Genomic DNA, 20,159 nt, shown 5'->3' with positions numbered 1-20,159 from the left:
AGGGACTGGATTTCAGACAGTGGTGTCAGAATCTATGGAACTATGGATGCAGGAAAGTATCATCAGATCAGTGCTATCTATCTAAATGGCAACGGCTTAAGTTTCAAACATGATAATGATCCCAAACACACTGCTAATGCAGGAAAAGCATATCTGGGTAGAAGAAAAAACTGATAATGGAACACTATCAGTCATGGATTGGCCTCCTCAGAACCCAGACCTCATTATTTAAAGATTGTGGGATCATCTTGATAGAGAATGGAACAAAAGGCAGCCAACTAACTTCCTAAGAAGAGCTTTGAGTGTCCTTCAAGAAGCCTAGAGAACTATTCCTGAAGACTACTTGAAAGAAACATGCAAAGGCAGATTTATATAATGTGTGCTCAATAGTCACTTGAACAGATAGTATCATAAGATGGTCTTTAGTGAAATTTGCATTAAACATACTTCAAAGATGTTGCATTGGTCAGCGCACACTGCATGCTTGCAGATGTAAGTCACATTGTAACAGTTTTGTCCTTCTCTCTGAATTTTGCTCGAGGTCATCTTTTGTCATCAAAGCTCTGAACTGGCAGTCTTTGTTTAGAGGCTTTTACGAGGTTTATCTCACAGTTATCAATGTTATTCTCAGACAGCAGCCCTGCGCTAGACTGGCAGCCTATTCAGGGTGTACCCCACCTTTCACCCTATGACAGCTGGGATAGGTTCCAGGTACCCCGTGACCTTGAACTGGATGTCAGCTGTTAATAAAAGGTATTATGCAGCAGCCTGTGGTTGTGTACTTTGTCCTTCATCACCTGGTCACTCACCTGATCCAACAGTAATGGCAGGTTGATATCAAACATAATGGAGATGATCTACGTTGCTGTCAGTCACCAGTGACTGCCTATGGCCTCCTCCTTCCTTTTGCACCTCTCCCTCTCTGCTCTGTCAGGGGGAAATACTGCTCTGCATCCATATTATTCTCTCTCCCACACTGGTCCATAATGATGCTGACATTTAACACAATACAGTGGTGTTATTCCAGCTGCAGTGCACAAGGTCAGCTCATTAGAGGACATAATTGATGTGGGGTGCAACCTGCCACTAATACAGATCTGGGTCAGCCAACATGAATGACAATTTAACAACAATAAGGACTCAACACAAACGAGGGACCTTGAATGTCATTCAGTAGCCACGTGAATACTCTAAACTCTGTCACGCAAAATGATTTGTTGACATTTCAGCGAGAGAAACGTTTAACTCCGGGTCGTTTCAGGTCAAAAGTGCAACATCTCGGAACAAGATTGGCTAGGGAGCAGATTGAGAAATGAAACGGCCACAATCACGTCAACACAACACCCCCCCCTCAAAAAAAACAACCATTATAGCTGAAGCCAGAATCGAAATTGTTCAACAATGACTTTTCAGGATGCTTTCAGGACCAAAGTAATTTCCAGGGTAATTTGGAAATAAAACACATCAAAACAGAAGATGAGAAGTCACACCAATCGCTCAACATGTCAAATAACTAACATCAGGTAGTAAAAGTGAAGGCCCACTCTGATATACAAGTCCCTGACCTAACGTGCTCCTCCCCCCTCTCATTCATTCATCTCAGCTCTTACCCGTCCTCCCACTCCTTCCCACACTCATCTGCTCGTCCACAGTCATTCTAATTCATCCCATCGTCTCTTTACCTCTTCTCATTTCATCCGCTCTGGTCCGTCCAATTTTCATTCTGCCACCCACTCTCCTCCTCACTTGTCTCTGCTGCTTTTTTCCCCCCCTTATTACTCTTAGTGTGCCAACTGCTCAAGCTGTTGTCTGTTCAGCACTATATTCTTTTGTGTATTTGATCTCATAGCCTTTCATGTCAAAACTTGACTACCTGCATCTGTTTCTCCGACCCTGTTGATATACATTTATAAGACATGTAATACATACCTCTCTGCACCAGCATAGTGACCTCGCTGCCTCTGGGACATTTGCTCAGCAGGTCCACCACCTGGTTGTGACTCATATTTTGGACATTTCTTTTGTTGACCTCCATCAGAATATCTCCCTCCTTTAGGCCACGGCATCGCGGATAGTCCACTATTTGTTTGACCCGCTGACCCCCCCCTGTCAGGCTGTCAGCAATAGTGAAGCCAAAACCTTTGTCTCCCTTCTCCATGTGGATAGTGATGAGCTCGGGCTGGGTGGCTATGGACGAGGCCAAGGTGACCACATCGCTGGTGTAGCCGTGTGAGCCGTTAGACGCCACCTCGGCTGATGGGCTGTGCGGCCGTGGCTCACGCAAGCCGTTAATGGGTCCGGCCTGGTTGGAAGGTGGGTCAAACGTTTCCTGTCCATTGACGATGATAGGCTCTTTGTCCAATATTGCGACCGAGGTCACCAGGCTAGTGTTGGGGTCATCAGGGTCAAAGGGCAGCGGGTACCCACGACATAAAGACAGATCGACCATGGAGCCGATTGGGATGGATTGGAAGATCTTCACAACCTGAGCATGGGTGTAGCCCAGCACAATGGTGTCATTCACACTGACTATGACATCACCTGCACAAAGAAAGATCACAATATTGGTAATGTTGCCGTTTACAGTTAAAACCCCTACCAGGCCAGATTCACATTACACTGTTAGTGATATCTGGCATTAATCACAGCTGTGTGGCGGTTAGACTCAAAGAATAAAGAGATGCATTCAGAAAACGACAACACAACGTTTTTAAAAAGAAAACAGTGCCCTCTGTGGATGGTGGTCATGTACTGCACCTGTCTCCATCTTGCCATCCAAAGCTGCAGGCCCATCCAGCACTAGACTTTTGATCTGTAGAAACTCATCTGGCTCGTCTCCTCCAACCACAGTAAAACCGAAGCCGCGGCAGCTTTTCTTCAGCTTTGTGTTGATAAAGGTTCCTTTCAGCTCTGCTGGGTTTCTTGTAAAGAAAGGTTTCCCCCCTGCAGAGTGGGGCAGAAAAAAACTCTTGTATCAATCTGCATAACATACATTACAGAACACAAATAACTTTTAGGTGGCATGTTGGGAATTTTGTCCTTCAGATTCAGAAGTCACATGAATTTCTGCAGTTAAATATGTGATGACTATAAAAATGAAAGAAAAGGCACAGTTGTAATTTTTAGTGGAAATGAAAACAAAAATGAATGTTTTTGAAATGACTTTCCTGTTTTCACTCAAACAACACTACTGGTCAAACCACACCCACTTCTCCAGTTGGTATTGAAATTTACACGATGCAGCTTTCATCATTTCTCGGTGTAAAATCATTTTACAACATGTATTCTGAATGAATATGCCCCTAATGTTACTGCAGAATTTTCCCAAAAGTGTTGCATTTATTAGGTTGCTTTGCTTTCACAGCTCTGTTCAGTTCATCCCAAACCAACTTGATGGGTTTTAAAACTGGACACTGTGTTCGTCTGGCATCCTTTGAATCCTACTTTCTTTACTTTATTATTTTCTTTGGTTTGTATTTGTTTGCAATATACAGTATGCCTTTTTGCAGTACTACTTCCCATCTCACAATAATGCATTGATGGTCGAGGTACACATTTTTCTTCAATGCTTTGTATAATAACAGAAGTTGGGAAATTGGCAAGATTTCTTAATCCCCGACAAAGGAGCTGTTTTCTCGGAAACTGACTGTTCTATGAAATGTACCATTTAAGGCTATTAGGTGGACTGCACGGTATTTTGTACAGGATGTAGTTTTGGGACTCTTAAGAACGCATAATGAAAAAAAAAAAAAAAAAAAGTAGTAAAAGGCTATTTCTCAGCCAAAGCTAAAAATTCCCTAAACAAAGACACGAAATCAGTTCCAGAAAGCTTTCTGGATTGGTTTATGATCATATTTTTTCAGTTTGTTTTTCTGAAGATTGTGTGCAAAGTCCAATTTTGCTCTATTGTAAACTGTATAGAATCCTTCCAAAAATTCCTGGATTCACATCCAGATCCAAATGGACTCCAAAAATTACCTCCTGAGTAACGCCACCCACAAACAGACAAAGAAAAAGCAAGCTGAAACAACTCTTTTGAAAAAACAAAGAGTAATAATATATAAAGTCTATAAACATAATGATTTACGTTTGACTCCTGTAGGGACAGGAGGTAGAGCTGGAGGGATCTGTGGGTCCCTGTAGGTCTCCAGATGGTTTGGTGCGTAGTTTGCCAGTGGAGCTGCTGCAGAGGAGTGCTCCTCTATCCACTCTGCACAGACACATTTGTATCCAAACGTTAATCCACACACGCGCGACACAGAGGTGTATTTACATGCCACACATGCACACAGAAACACTTAACAGCAAAATACACACAAACACGGAGCTGAAAGGAAGTACTATTCATACTTATCTGTACTTCTACTAGTGTTTTTTTGTCGTGTATATCATACTGTTGATCTCAGCAAATGTTATGCAGCAAAATTATATCCGTTGTCGCAAAAGCGTCATATTACAAACACTTTACACAGTCTGAGTGTTAGTACTGTTAAAACAAATGAAAACAATTAATAGAAATGGATGTTGTTACTCTGTTATTCTTTGACTTACATCATGCAAACTGTGAAATGCAGTTATCACATTTTGTGGGTTGTGGAGCGTGTGAAGAGTAATGTTTTCATGCAGTCAGTGGCACTTTTAAAAATATGCTGAGTTACTTATGAGTGAGTCACTTCTGTTCTCCGATGTTCTTATGGACGTACAGGCAGCTTTTAAATCACAGCAGTTGTGTCTGTGTTGCGTTGCCATTAGACTAGACTGTCTGCCACTGTATTGAATTTTTTGCGTACCTTGAACAGCAGTGACTTAAACTGAGTTGATCATATCTGAGTTTGAATGAATAAATAATAGACAAAGTTTACTTCTGAGATGAAAAAAAAGAAGAGATACTGGAACCAATTGAATTTGCTCGTGGATTGGCACAGCTAAGAAATAAGAATAGAGCATATGGCTATAAAGGCAGAATACTGTTGCATTAGTATAGCAAGCAGGCCAGTTAATTTGCTGCTAATATACTGCGTTTCAATGCATTTTATTACTGTTAGTGCATCATCGTGAGCCCTTATCCTCATGCATGTATCTTTGCCTCACCTCTTTCAGTCTTTTCACCCTCGACTGCCAACTCAAAGTTTTTGAATCTCTAAAGCAAACATCATTCTTGCCTTTTCATGGTAATGCAGGATAAATGATCAAATACAAAATGGCACTTATGACTATAAATCACATAAATTAAAACCTAAACATCAAAGACAACCCCTGGCTTGGGCCAGTTCTACTTTTGTGAAACGTCCTTATGAGAATCCATTTTTAATCCTTTGGATTTCAGTAACAATAATATATATTTATATTGCCCCCCCGTTAAAGTCGAATTAATTCAGAGACAAGAAGTCTGGCCAAAGCCCTGGATAGCAGTGGACAAACTATAAGGACATGACACTGACAGACATGAAGAAAGAAAGAAATGGTGCCGTGCCAGGGCAGGAAACGAACCTCGAATATACCGCTCACCTTCTGGAGGCTGCGGCTGTTGCTGCTGCTCAAGGATTTTTCGACGCCGCGCCTCCCCCACCGGGTTCTCATATTGAGTCTTCCTGTTTATATGACTGAGACAGAGGGCGAGAGGGAGAGAGAACAAGATAATAACTTGGAGACTGATTAGTCTCAGATTCACTTAAGCAGAGAAGAGATTTGTAAAAGGGTGTTTCATCTGGAGAAACCCTGTTTGTCTTTGCAAGCTGCCAATAAGGAGATTCACTTACTCTACATAGTACACCCCATACACTGGGTCATCTATCCTCTCCCATCCTGGAGGCAGCTCTGAAATAGAGAAGGTACACAGCATTGAAGACAAAAATTACATTTTAGCAGAGCTCAGTGGGATAGTTTGGTTTGGGTAACACAGTCTTTCAGTCCCACAGTTATAGGAGAAAAACTATTTCACTAGAAAGGACATGCTGCCTTTATCCCAACAATGGATTTTAACATACATGCCAAAAGGGGATGAAATTGTAGTTTTGGTTTTGTCCTGCTGACCACTGAAAAACACTTTTCATCGTCCATGTTAAAACTTCAGCTTTATTACCAGGGGTGCACATAAGTGGTCGCAGGTGCACATTCGCTGTCAAAATAAAAGACACACACCAGATAAGAAGTTGCAACGCACGTTTGCGTACATAAGATTTTCTGGAGGATGACAGACATTTGTTTCGAACTCTTAAAGATGTCGAAGAAGCAAGCTCCTTTAAGCAGTTACTTTGGTGTTCCTCCACCTCCAAAGAAATGTCAGAAGGAGTCCGAACAGCAAAAGAAGCGCGTATTCTTGGAAAAGTGGTTGCAGAAGGTGAGCTGGCTTCAAACAAATGATGAACACACAGAGATGTGGTGCAGAATATGCTGTGAAAATCCGCAAACGCGCGTTGCAACTTCTTATCTGGTGCGCGTCTTTTATTTTGACAGCGAATGTGCAGCTGCAGACCACTTATGTGCACCCCTGGTTATTACTTTTTGTAAAACTGTGCTTGGAGCACAAACTCTTCTCTTTTCCCTTTACATCGTAAGGATTTCAATCCATGGGTACCAGTAATAAAGTATTATTAAATAATAAGCTGGATCTCTCTCCAGCTGCCTGTAACCAATTTTAACATCCTCATTATGGCCAAAACACAATAACTGAGAAAATAACACCAAACAGCTTCAAACAAGACCGCAAAGACATGTGGCTACAAATGTAGTCTGACCATTTAATAAATAACTGAAAAGCATGATGCAGTTATTTTGCTAAGTATTACCATACATTACATCACTACCTCTGTGAACACACCCCTACACATTGTACACAGACCTAACCACATTTCATGACCACGCGCCTATTAAACTGACATGTTCCCATTAAGATGTTGGCATCTCAGATCTCCTATCTCGCTGTATTTGATTTCAGACAAAGACATTACCTCCTTGTGTTCCTGTGGGCTTCTCTGAAGTCCAGTAAACACTTTTATAAGAGTCTAGATTTCACAATCAATAATCACAGACCGTCTGCATCTGAGCAGCCTGGAATAATAAAGGCTCGAAGCCAGACATTCAGAGTCTTGTTTAAGACAGAGCTTGCGTTCCATTGCATGGCTGTTTGTGTTACTTGCAAATGGGATGAGAATCAGCAGCTGAGCAATTTGCCTGCTTGCGAGAAAACTCTGAGTGCATATATGTACCTGTGTCCCCAGTGAAACCTCAGTATAACGGATTACAAATGGTACTAGTGCACTTAGGGCTAATAACTCTTCTTGTTCATGCAGTAAAATATCACGTTTTATTGCATCCGATGCAGATTACATGAGTCAGATCTCCTAAAACAAACAAGAATCTTGGAAAAAAATTCAGGTCCAACAATAGCATACAGTATATTTCACTGTAATGCATGTGATGGATAAATACTGGGATTTCATTACAAGCCTAAAGCCTATAGAGATATATCTAGATAGAAGAGCAAGAAATATAAAACCCAACAGCCAAAAATCGACATGTACTAAGATGCAAGTTATGATGGTACACTGGACGGATTTATTTGCTATCCTTGAACTGACGCCATCTTCACTGCACTATTCTCACGTGGGTGAAATCAGACATTACCACAGGCTTTGTAGTTTGGAGCGGGCAGATTAAAGATTGAACATCCATTCTGATGTATTCTTACTAATAGTTCTGCTTGATAATGTTGTGAGATATTCGAGAAAAAAAAACATATTTTTTTCCACAAAATCCAGTAGAATATATTATGGTCATCATCCCTCGCCACCCATGAGATGAAAATATAACTTTGCATTAGAGCAGGGGTGTCCAACTCCAGTCCTCGAGAGCTACTGTCCTGCACTTTTAGATGCATCCTTGTTCCGACACACCTGTATCAAATGAATAGCTTGTTATCAGGCCGTTGCCAAACTTGATGGCATGCTGAAGAGGTAATCCAACCATTTGATTTAGCTGTGCTGGAGCAGGGATGCATCTAAAAGCTGCAGGACAGTAGCTCTTGAGGACTGGAGTTGGACACCCCTGCACTAGAGCATCATGCATGCTTGTTTTTGCTTTTTTTTTAAAAAAACAACTCATTTAAACCCTTGCAGCTACCTTTGCTCTAAACTAAATTAATATATCTTCCTTACAGAATTCAGGGCCTTGCATTTGAAACCGATGCCCAATTAAATTTCCTCTTTGAGATGATCAGTTTTGAATGGCATCTTTGAAATAATATAATTTTAATATAGCAAAACATCCTCCATAAAACCTCCAAAAACCTTACCTAGATCACTCTCCAGGTCTTCTGTATGTATCCCTTCTTCTCCAAGGACAAAGCAGGATGAAACAAAGAAGAGAAAATGAAGAGGAAAAAAAAGGGATGATAGCAGATGGAAGGTGGATCATAGATGCAGGAATCCAAAGCAAATAAGGAATGACGTGACCAGTCAGAGAAAGACAAAGAAAAAGGGAAAACCCTTAGAAAAAGACTGACTTGGGCTATAACAACATCTCAAAATGCCCTGAGAAATCTAGTGAGACTTGGGGTGCCATTCTAGATTTCACCACTTGATGGGGTAATTATGCAATTTGTGTTTGGAGTGAGCTGTAAACAAAGTGTCATTTGGAATTAATCAAATGTTTTTTTCTGTTTATTTGAAAATTATGTCAGGTTTTGATGACAGTAGAGCTAACAACAAGACAAATGTAGCACATTCCAATTTCTAACAAATCTTTCAATCAAAACCAAATGAGTGTACTAAAAACAGCACCAGAAATTAACAACAGCATCACAACAATAAACAAGAGGAGCCTCACTTCTGAGACCCCGAGCATCCCCTGCTGTTCCTGAACCACTACACAGGAGTGTGGATGAACGCTTTGATTTAATAAATGAGGAATAGAAGCTTACCATCATCGTCACACTCTTCCAGCGGTCTGGAGGCTCTGTCTCTACACCGAGGATCCAGCCATGATGTGGTCTTTGTATTGTGGCTGAGAGGAAGCAAACAAGAGAACCGAATAATTCAACACAGGCCGTCAGACTGACACAGCAGGGGGACACGAATGCATCAATGAGAATTAGGAAAAACACGTCAGCAAGTTTACAGCGGACAGAAGGTGTGCTGCAAACACAAATGAAAAGAACAGAGAGGCACAGCAAGGAAATAAACAGTAAGCGACCTGACTTTTCCCTCAATTGTTAAACAAGAACATTCTGTAATTCAGTGATAGCAGAAATGAACATACAAGCTCTGAAAATACACAGCCATGTCCTGGTGTTGTGCCTTTGCCGTGCTGCAGAGAGGACAGAGAGGTGGAGGTAGTCAGGTGATCAGGATGTGATCTCCTTTTGAGATCGGGACATGCAGGGATTAACAGGAAAGCAGTAGCACCCAGGGGGCTGGGCAGGTTGGCTGGGAAGGCCTAAAAACCAAATCAAGTGGGAAGACAAGCAACTGGACGAACAAAAGGGATAATAGTGCAGGTAAAATGCAGAAAACACCGACTACAGCGTGAGCCATGGCCAAAAAAAAAAAGTATAAACAGGCGGCGTCGAGAGTCTGCTGATACATACTCTATGAAGTAAAGTTCCCCGTTCTCAGTATAAGCCATCTCCCAGTTTTCAGGCAGTGCTCCCAGCGGGTCTTCTGGAGAGACCTGTGGTTCTGCAAGGGTTTGCTGCCCGCTTTCTGCAGTAGAGGTGGCCGCATTGTTCAGAACACAGGATAGAGCATTGTCACGTGCAGGGTACGGCCGGAGAATGCCGCTGCGGCTCTCATCCTGGTCGTTAGGGTTACCTGTGCACAGCAAAGGAGAGGGAAAGAGACTACGTACTAAGGATCCTGGGTGACGTAACAACAACACAGCACAACAACAGAAAACAAACAAAATAATAATCACATTTCATGCATGCAGGAAAGGAAGAGATTAAAAAAAGCAAACATGCTCAGTCTTTATTCTCTTTAGACCACATCAGGCAACTCTAGCCACACTAAAGTGCTAGCACTTCTCCCTTCTTCTGCTTGGTTCCCGCCCATTTCTAGTGTATTGAAAAGGGTCACAGGAATATGCTAATTTCCTCAGCAACTGTCTCTCAAACTCACTTTGACCCCCACCCGTTTTACCTCTCTGCCCACAGGCCTTTTTCTCCTAAAGCTAGTCAATCCCAACCCCCATTCCCATTCCTTCCCCAGTTTTGGCCAAATATCCTCCACCACTTCCGTGGGCTTTTCAGGGTTGATCAAATGCAAATTCAACACTCTGGCAGCCTAGCAGGGGGACACAGAGAGGGCATAGTTTCACAGGATCAAGTTAAAAAAAAAAAAAAAAAAAACAAGACACCATGTCTTGCACTCAAAACAGGATAAACCCCCTCAGAAGAAAGAAAATCGTGAAAAACTTTGGCTCATTCTTTAGTTTTTTTGTTTAGGAATTAGTTTATAACAGCAGCTAATCTCTTGACATATGCTGAGAATCAGCAGGCATAAACATGATTTCAATCAGCCACGGGACAAATATTCAGAATTGGTATGTGAGTAAATGTTAGGGGCAATTTAGTGAGAAAGCTTTAAAAAAAATAGTGTAGTTATTGAAACCAGAGCAAGGTGGTGGCAAGGAGAAAATTCTGAACACTGAGTGCAGTTTGTAATCTAAACCTTCCCCCACTACACCCCTCCTCACAGGCAGATGGCAGTGTTTGGAGGCTCACAGAAAAGGAATCAGCATCACAAAGACATGATGTAACCGCCAGACACCCATCACCGTACAGCAGAGGAGAGGATAATAAACATACACACATTATCTCTTTCCTTCTGTGTTCCTAATCTTGGGCACATACATGTTTACCGAGACACGCTTAAACAAACATCCAGTGGAGAAGAAGCAAAGCACACGCGGGGAATGCTACACATGCGGAAACCAAGAAAGCTGGATTTCCAAACTTTGGGATCGGCAGCGTTGCCCTCACCTGTAAAACTGTTGTTCATTTCCGTGGCCTGGTCGTCATCGTCGTCGTCAGCAGGCACTACGCGGGCGTTTTGCATGTCATTGTAGGACTTCGTGCGTGTTGGGGTGGACTGATGGGAGCCTGCATCACTGAGAATCACTGTCCCAATGATGGGCTGCCTTGGCGGCTTGGGGGTCCCATAATAGTTACCTAGGCAACAAGGAGGACATTAGTATGCTTGAGAGAGACGCAGAAGGAGGGAGAGCGAGAAACAGAGAAAGGAAGACGGGGATAAAAATGAAAGAGTTGGGGACAGGAAGATAAGCAGGAAGAGCATCTATGAAACCTCCTAATCTTACGCTAGGAGGAAAAGACATAAAGCTGGATCACAATGTGACTAGAAATTGCAGAAATAAGAAGCTGGTTGGAAAGCTAAAAGATTTTAGTTTGGATTTGAGGCTTTAAAGCATAGCGATCAAAACTGTGGACCAGCTCAGCACACAGCTTGTTTTAGCCACTTTTTAGCTCCAAAAAATTGTTTTGGGGAAGTGGGAATCAATATTACATCCTTGAGTATGTTTTTAGTATCGTGTGACAAGCTACTTAGTGTTTGATTGTCAAAGATTAAGCAAAATCTAACACAAACAAAGAAACAGCTTGTTCAATATAACGCTGGTCTGATCACAAGGTCTGGGTTTTGTGGGAAACTGAGTCCTCAAAGTACTCTTCAAGTTAGTATATAATGTATATGCTGTATAGTGTTATGTACACCGCATAATGCCAGTGTGAACTCAATAGCCATACATTCAATCAATTAACTACTCTGCAGTTGAAACTGGCCAGGGGAACCAGTTAGCGCAGCTTTGCATTAGAAAAGAAAAACAACTAAACTAGCTCCGTCCATGGGTTACAAAAAAAAATAAAAATAAATCCCCCACCTACAAGCCTATCTGAGATTTAAAAGAAAAAAAAAAGCAACTGACCGTAAACAAGAACCACTTCCAGCTATTACCAGAAGCAGTGAATTATTGCTTGCCTGCCTGATAAAAATATACTCATTGTCTTTCTTGCAAAACTCAATAAATCAATACAGTATGTTACACCCCGCAGCCAGTTTGATGAGCTTTGACTTAAGACTGGAAGCAGGGAGAAAAGCGTAACCTGCCCTATCCAGAGACAAACTGCAATTCTGAATTTATGCTCAGCTGAGCTACCCATGTGGATTCTATAGCTTTACATTTTCATGCATGTGACCCGTATGACTCTTCTATCTTTAAACTTAAAAGGAAGACAAGAACATTTGGCAGATGGTCAAGCCATCATTTAAATTTGGTTATATCCCCTCCCTTCATTTCAACTCTTCCACTAAAATCAAATTTTAAAAAAGTGGCATTTTCTAAAGTTATTTCTATAGTTATATTTAGAGACATTTGAACATCTCAAACAGATTTTGCTGAGAATCAATCATCCAATCTTCATCTACTAGCATGGATGGCCACAGCCTCCTGTGGATAGGTATTTGACATTGTCTGCGTGAAAGGAAGAAACGTGCCAACACAGAGCAGAGTCGGTGCCAAGCAGATTAATGTCGTAACATTCCCTCCCAACCAAGCCCATGCACACGCACACACAAATCTGTGTGCATAACACACTGCCTTGTGAACAGGCACGCACGCGCCCACAACAACGCACACAAACACACAGGTTTGTGTTAGTATGAGACTTAGCGCTGCACAGCACCGTCCTAATCAGAGTGAGAGGGCCAGATGTGGAGTGACCTGCTGTCTCCTGATGCATCTCCTCCCATCATGCACTGTATAATCAGAATCAACTGAATGCATGCTTTTGTAGCCTGCCTACATGTAGGAAACACTGATGGCTGCTACGCTCATTGTATCTGTGGAGAATGAGGACACCTGCGCAATCATGAGTCACATGAAGTGCCAGTTATGATCATTATCATCATCATCACCCTCCTCCTCCTCACCTTCATATGTTCCTATTTCCAGTAGCGTGCCACTCTCCTCAAGTTCTAGGAACTCCTCCACAGACAGGAAATTGTAATCCACCCCTGGGACCTCTCCGTCTCTAGGGGGGCGGGTTGTACCTAGGGGTAGGAAAAAAAACAAAATAAGCTGCTGAAGTCAACCCTTATCTTTAGGATAGAATGACAGCAAAATAAGACTTTTCCTCCTTGCGCAACATGTTCAATATACTTCTCTCTCTCAACTGAAAAATCTGTCATTAATGTTAGAAATGCAGCCAGCGCTGCAAGATTCATTCAGCTTTTTGAGATGATGACCAGCCACAGCAAAGTGTTCTGAAAGGAAGAGGGTGTGATTGTAATTCAGAGCCATCACTGGCAGCGCAGTGTCTGTTGAGTGGCTGTGAATATTACGTCAGGAAATTAAATCAAGGCTTTGCATCTTGAGCCATCGCTTCGTCTCATGGGAAAGTGCTGCCCGCTAAGATGAAAAAAGGTCACCTTTAGCAATACACTAGTCCTGATAGTGTTATCAATCTCTCAATTTCTTCATGGTGAGTTTGAAATTGTAAAATGGACTGACATAATACTATTAGAGTCGTTTTGCCAAAGGGATCCTAACTAAATTATTATTGATTGTTAAAGCATGCATGCTCACTGCTTGGAAGCTACACTGCATTTTGAGGTGCCGTTCGGTTTAACCGTAGTACAACAAATGCCTTTTAATTTGAGACAAAATAAAGCTGGAGCTTATACCTGAAAGTCAGTATATTCAGAAAGAAATGCTCATTAGAAGTCTGATCATTGTCTTTCTTGCTGGCCCAACTGCCCTGAGCCTGATCTCCTGTTGGAGTTACTGATTAGCGGTTTGCTGTGTTTTGCTTTGTATTGAGAACACTTTATAGGAGGAAGCTGACACCAGACAATGGAGGCAGGGGCCATTGTGTCTTTGACTTTATTGAAGGGAGATGAGATGACGTGCCAGATGGTTGATGGAAGTTGCAACCCATCTGTGATCAGTACAGGAGCATTTACATACACACAGCAGGTACTGCAAAACCCGGCTTAAACAAGAGACTTGAATGTAACACGCAACCCTTGCACCAGTGTGAAGCACTGCAGGCCACATTCAGTTGAACCTCACTGAATTAAGCAGGAGTTCAAACCTGAAAAGACATCGCTACCTTATAACACAACTGAAGCTATCAGTATAATCCTTCAGAACTGCTTGTTGGATGGTTGAATAGTTTCAGATTAATTAACATTAAAAACAAACTGAATATTCAATCTGATAATGCACTCACTACTAACATTACTACTTACATTTAATCAAGACTGGACATATAATATAGGTGTATGGGCAAAAATACAAATGTTAATCTCTGTCGTCAGGGGATCACTGAATTGCTTTTGAGTTGACGGGTGCAGCAATTGTGCTTCTCACATAGTTTAAAGTCACTGTTCTAGTCGAGCGAGGAGTACAAAAAGACTCTTTCATGTTTATTTTCCTCAGCCCATGCAGTATGCAAGCACGCATCCTATCCCTCAAGGTGCATCCAGCCCACAAACACCCTGTAATAAACAAGTCTTTACCAAGCACTGTTCAGTCCCACACCTGCCCCGCAAAGGAAACGCCGATTCTTTTTTGCTTTCCTTTCTGCCATTTTGAAAATGATACTCGAGATAAATAGATAAGGGAGGAGGAAATTTTATTACACAAGGCTGTCTAAGATTTAAACCATGAGTAAAAATACTCACACGAAGAAAACATGATAAATCATCAAACTGTCTGTATACAGCAGCAATGCACGAGCAAAGTGATGCTTTTTATTCCTCTTAGTGGATCACGATAAGATGAAAGTAACCGTCTCTGGGAGTTTGAGTCATACCACTGGGTGGTCCCATGGTGGAAGATGATGTTTCTGAGGCTCGGTGTGCTCTAATGACACTGTCTGCTGAGCTGGGAATGGAGCTGTTATTCAGGGCTATTCCCCACAGTAGAGAAAGCTCTGATAGGCTGACTAATTCTGATGTGCCCGCAGTATAAAATATTAAAGCTTTTGTTACATCAGCACACCATCATATATAAAACAACATTCTCTTAAAATATTTTTGTCTTTTAAACCCCATGAGTGGAACTGCATCAGTAAAGTAAGGACCACTCTTATTGCTTGCGAGCAATCCATTCCCAAAATGCCATCATATTTGGGTGCATTTAATAAAAATCGCAAACATAAATCCCCATGCACCGGATCTCAATCCAAACAAAGTCACCGTGGCTCACTGCTTACTTACACTGTAGTCAATTAAAGCAGAAACTATAAGAAGAATTTTACTGGAAATTTATAGTTTACATTTTTCACACCTAAACTAATTCTGGAATGAAATAAATCAATTAAATAAACAACATCTAACATTTAAAGGATCTTTTTATGACCAGCATCATCACGCTTGGATCTTTTAGTAGCTGAATCACTGGTCAGTGTTATCAGCATTATAAATGAGCAGAATTAACAAGTGGAACGATCTGAGACGGCCGTGTCACAACCAATGTTGCTCCAGGACCATCACTGCAACTGAGGAATCGCAATGATGTGATGTCTTGTTTATAATGGCTCAGGATAAAAAGACTAGTCAAACACTACAGTACAGATGAAAAGCCTCATCCTTAAACTAGTTGAGTACTATCCCAAATTTTGGGATAAATAAAGTACTTATTACCTTAAAAATAATGTAAAAGTGTCATGTAGAACGCAATCATTTATATCATGTAGTAGGTGCACTGTAAAGGAATAGGTGTATGCAGATAAACCTATTTTTTGCAGAGAAGAAGGTTGTCTTTAAATGGTTAAAATAGCTTTTTAACATCAGATTTAACACGTGGTTAACATTGTGAAGAGGGTCCATTTTAATCCAAGCCACGATCTTTTTCTTTTGCAGTAAACGTCTCACACTACTGTATCTTCTTGTTCCCAAGAGTGAGCCCAACTTGATACTCTTGTAGTGGCTGTAGTTGATTTCTCTACACTACTGTGTACTGGACAGTGCACTACAGAGGGCAGCACAGTGGTTAGCACTGTTGCCACACAGCAAGAAGGTCCTGAGTTCAATTCCACCATCAGGCGGGGGTCTTTCTGAGTGGAGTTTGCATGTCTTCCCCGTGCTTGCGTGGGTTCTCCCCGGGTACTTCCTCCCACCGTCCAAAGACATGCAGTTAAGGGGGATAGGTTAATTGATTAATCTAAATTGCCCATAGGTGTGAATCTGTGAGTACGAATGGTTGTCTGTGTCTTTATGTGTTAGCCCTGCGACAGACTGGCGAGCTGTCAGTCTATGACAGCTGGGATAGGCTCCAGCACGCCCTGCGACCCTGGAAAGGATAAGCGGAAGCGAATGGATGGATGGATTATTAATCTAGTGACCAGGGAATGGGAGTCAAGTTAACAATTATCTAATGACACAGCTCCACAGTTATGCCTTACAAACTTACACCAGCTTAAGTTACCAGAAAAACAGTCACTTTGCCATTGTCCTTTAATCCTCTGCTCTGAAATTTATGATGATGATGTATTTTTTTATTATTTCCACAGCCATGTGAAAGTCTGTGTCCCTCTCAGTGAATAATAATCAACAAGAAGCAGTCAGTGCTTTGCATGTTTTAATAAAATAAACAAAGGTCGCATTGTTAACGAATACAGTGATGTTTGTTTTGTCAAAATCCAGCAATGAAAAACCTTACAGTACTGTAGTCTACTGTAAAAGTCATATTACAAAGGAAACATTTTATTAATTCCTAAAGGAAAAATGCCAAACATTTCCTGTTCCTGTAAATCCCGTTTCACTATAAAGGAGCTTTACTTATTAATTTCAGTGCCTAATACCTTGATACATTCAGAGATATCTAAATATGACAGTGAAATCCAGTTGACAGTTGACAAATTAATATTGTGTGTTCGTTTACATCGCCATGTTTCCCCTTTGCTATTCCACAGAACAAATTACTTTGCAAAGCTAAGATTTAAAAACTGAGCGTCTGACAGTCTACTTGATGAGGAGATTTGTGCTCTTAAGAATCACTGATGTCTTTCTAGAAAAGTCTATTCCGCCAGATCCATAAACAAAACTAAAGGCATTTTATCAAGTGTAGGAAATAATCCCTGTTGAATAAACAGCAGCACAGACAGCTTCAATGCTTTCACTGTAGGACAGTAGCAGTGATGTCAGACTCAACTCTGAATTATCAGTGTGGTCAGTGTCTATTTTCTCTGTCCAGTTAAACAATGACAGTGCCATGGTGAGTCCTGACCCCAGCTCTGATTAACTAACTCTGTCGGCCATCAATGGACTTTGTTGTTTTACTGTGAGAAAACAGCCTGTACAAGCACGGATGGCAAATAAGAAACAAGCACATTTGGAAACGCCTTCACTTTTAACACTAACCTATACAAGTTGAGCCACTATTTGCTCAGAGAACATATGAAAAAGTGTAAATACTCTGTCTTCACCAAGTCTGGTACAGAGGGTGGACATAAACACTAACCCCTTATAAAAAATAAATAAATCAAGGCAGTACAGCAGCACAATCCAAAGCTTAAAACTAAACAAATGGATGGATGAGCTCTCTCGACAAACATTATAAGCTTCAAACTCATTGCACTATTGCAAGACTATACAGTGGATTAAATTTTTGACTTCACTACTTTTTCCCGTTATCATCATTATTTGTTAATAGTGATACCATACTGGCAGTGCTTATATACATTTTCTAAGCTTTGCTTTTTGTGCTACATAATTATTGTAATTTGCAGCAATAAGCATTAAAAATGGCTTATGTAAAACCTAAATCTAGCACAATGCGTTTTGTGCTACTCATAAACAACACAGTCGTAGCATTATATAACAGTGACGGGCTGAGACTGTTTTTTAGACAGCTTGTTCCCGATAGAGAGGCTTCATGTCAGGCTACACAGGAGCTCCTTCAACAGTAACTCAAACATACTAATCTCACCCAGACTGAAGCTACCACAGGGACTTGCTGCTGACTGTGTGTTCACTACTGTTTGAACATTTGTCTTAAATCCACTCAATGTTAAAAAATATATATGATGACATAGGGTTGGTTTAGTAAATTGCTAACATTGTTAATTCAGTTTTCTTTACATAGCCAATTCACAATAACATTTAAGTCAAGGTGGTTTCTATTGTAAGGTAAAGATCTTACAATATTAGAAAGAAACTCCATCAATCAGTTCTCACTCTTAGTGTAACACAGGCTGCTATTCAGTAGCGAATATTAACTGACTAACAAAGTAAGGATATGCAACAATATTTTTTTTTCCTTGCTCAGGTCAGACACACACACACACACAGACACGGGAGTTTTCTGCTGAACACACATTATTTCCCAGTATATAATATTATTTTGAGCTAATGTTGAGGGTTTTATGGGTTATGAGACTGTAAATACCTTTGGAATTATGATATATAACATATTTGCATTTCCTCTAATGTCAGTTTTTAATTACAACATTTAACAAAGAAAAAAAAAACCTTGATATTTCTACTTTTGCAGGCTGGAGCGTGATAAGCAAGGGATTTTTACCCACTTTGAAATTTTTCACAATTCCTTGATTTTTTTTTAAAGAGCAATTCAATGTTAGATTTTTTTTTTTAAATAAAACAAAAAGCTTATAATTAATGAGAATATTTTTGATATGTTATTTAGAGCATATATGTATGAAAATCTCCAACATTATGTGTGGCGTTGTCGACTTTTTCAGAACTGTAATGTCTGTAACAGCGCATATCTTGAGTGATGCAACAGCAAATACAAATATTACTTTACCATACTTAATTATTCATAACTTCTGTATATCCCATGCATATGATATTACTGCAGGTACAACGTTAAATTATAGTACAGGCTCGTGGGACGAGTTGAGTAGCATGGTGCAGGCTGCAGTGTCTGTAACAGTAAATGATACACCTCATAGGGCTTATATGCAACACATATGTATAAATGAGATATAATTGGTTAAAACGTATCAAAATGTCTTTTCTATTATCCCCAATTATTGCTGGGTTACTTAATATTCATTCATGTATAAAAACAGAGACATTTTCAAAAACAAAAGAATTTTACATGGGTGAAACGCAACAGTCGTTAATCTTAACCATTCTGTGATTCTTTATTCATCATGAATACTACTTCACAAAATTTTACCGCCTCCTCCCAAAAGGTTTAAATGTCTACCTTGGTCACATATTAGCTGAAGGTGTCTTTGGCTATATCCTAAAGGTACAAAATAGTGAACTGAAGTACTTCAGTTTCAGTTCAGCTCACGGGACAAACCCAAGATTTTAGCGGGAATAACAAACCTTTATCTAAAGCTGCACAGTGAGGGCTGAAATAACAATTATTGGAGGCGTATCCTGTGCAAATAAGCTGGGTATGCCTCGTACAACAAACAGGAACTCCATCAATTGTATTCCGTCACTGATCAGCTTTGTGTAATTTCATCTGCGTTTGAGTTCACAACTTCTGCAGCCTCCTAGCCACTGTTAATGACTTCTTTGAGGAGAGTTTTTCTATCAACACATATATGGGTTTAAATATGCAAATCTCAGCATGGTAGTAGATGTGAGAATATTGAGGTGTTTGAAAATAAATCAAGAACGGGATACAGAGAAGTAGAAATTCATTGTGGATAAAATTTTTAAAAAAACTTCCAGGATGCTTTCCAGATAAGTATTTGCTTGGCTGGCATGTTTGCTCTGCAGTGAGCAGGAAATTGAGAATGTTGTCAATGTACTCAAACCATTGTAATTTTGCATCATCATTGTCTGCGGTTGAGTCATTGTCATTTTAACACCATTGCACTGTGGGGCTCTAGCAAAAATAGTCGTACTTACTTGCTGTGGGCACCCTTTTTTGGTTCTATTGTGCACTCATGGATAAATTTACACATTCAGAATTCAGGCTGCTAAATATAATAGTGCACATTAAATGAAGCAGACTATACATTCAGTAGGAAGTGATTTTGGACAGAGCACTAAGAGACTACTGCCAAGCAAGCAGCTGATGGTTTTAATGGTTTTTATGTTAACCATTATAGTAGATAAGCACAAAAGACAGCCAATGGGAATTAGAAATCAATGTTGCCACTATCTGGTCAAAAACCAAAACAACTAAATCAGCTGGAGATTTGATTTGATGCT

The 20,159-nt window shown here is 40.6% G+C and overlaps 1 protein-coding gene across 15 annotated transcripts in view; it reads right to left on the bottom strand.

Annotated features, from left to right (window-relative positions):
- LOC101472309 (membrane-associated guanylate kinase, WW and PDZ domain-containing protein 1) overlaps positions 1-20,159 on the bottom strand; it is a 98,221-nt gene that overhangs the window by 24,011 nt on the left and 54,051 nt on the right. For 5 of the 15 annotated variants that reach the window (XM_076877923.1, XM_076877916.1, XM_004546079.4 and 2 more), the window contains 11 exons: positions 12,945-13,064; positions 10,979-11,167; positions 9,587-9,854; positions 9,259-9,306; positions 8,921-9,003; positions 8,294-8,332; positions 5,760-5,817; positions 5,491-5,603; positions 4,088-4,210; positions 2,758-2,943; positions 1,930-2,541 (listed from right to left, as the gene is read on the bottom strand). In XM_076877923.1, coding sequence (XP_076734038.1) covers positions 1,930-2,541; positions 2,758-2,943; positions 4,088-4,210; positions 5,491-5,603; positions 5,760-5,817; positions 8,294-8,332; positions 8,921-9,003; positions 9,259-9,306; positions 9,587-9,854; positions 10,979-11,167; positions 12,945-13,064 — 1,839 coding nt within the window. The remainder of the gene's footprint in view (positions 1-1,929; positions 2,542-2,757; positions 2,944-4,087; positions 4,211-5,490; positions 5,604-5,759; positions 5,818-8,293; positions 8,333-8,920; positions 9,004-9,258; positions 9,307-9,586; positions 9,855-10,978; positions 11,168-12,944; positions 13,065-20,159) is intronic. The other 10 variants (XM_012917795.5, XM_004546084.4, XM_076877915.1 and 7 more) reach the window with 9 other exon arrangements.

Source organism: Maylandia zebra, linkage group LG20, assembly GCF_041146795.1.
Source record: "Maylandia zebra isolate NMK-2024a linkage group LG20, Mzebra_GT3a, whole genome shotgun sequence".
NCBI lineage: Eukaryota > Metazoa > Chordata > Actinopteri > Cichliformes > Cichlidae > Maylandia > Maylandia zebra.
The sequence above is the reverse complement of the archived record's forward strand: the minus strand, read 5'-3'. Positions and strand labels throughout refer to the sequence as shown.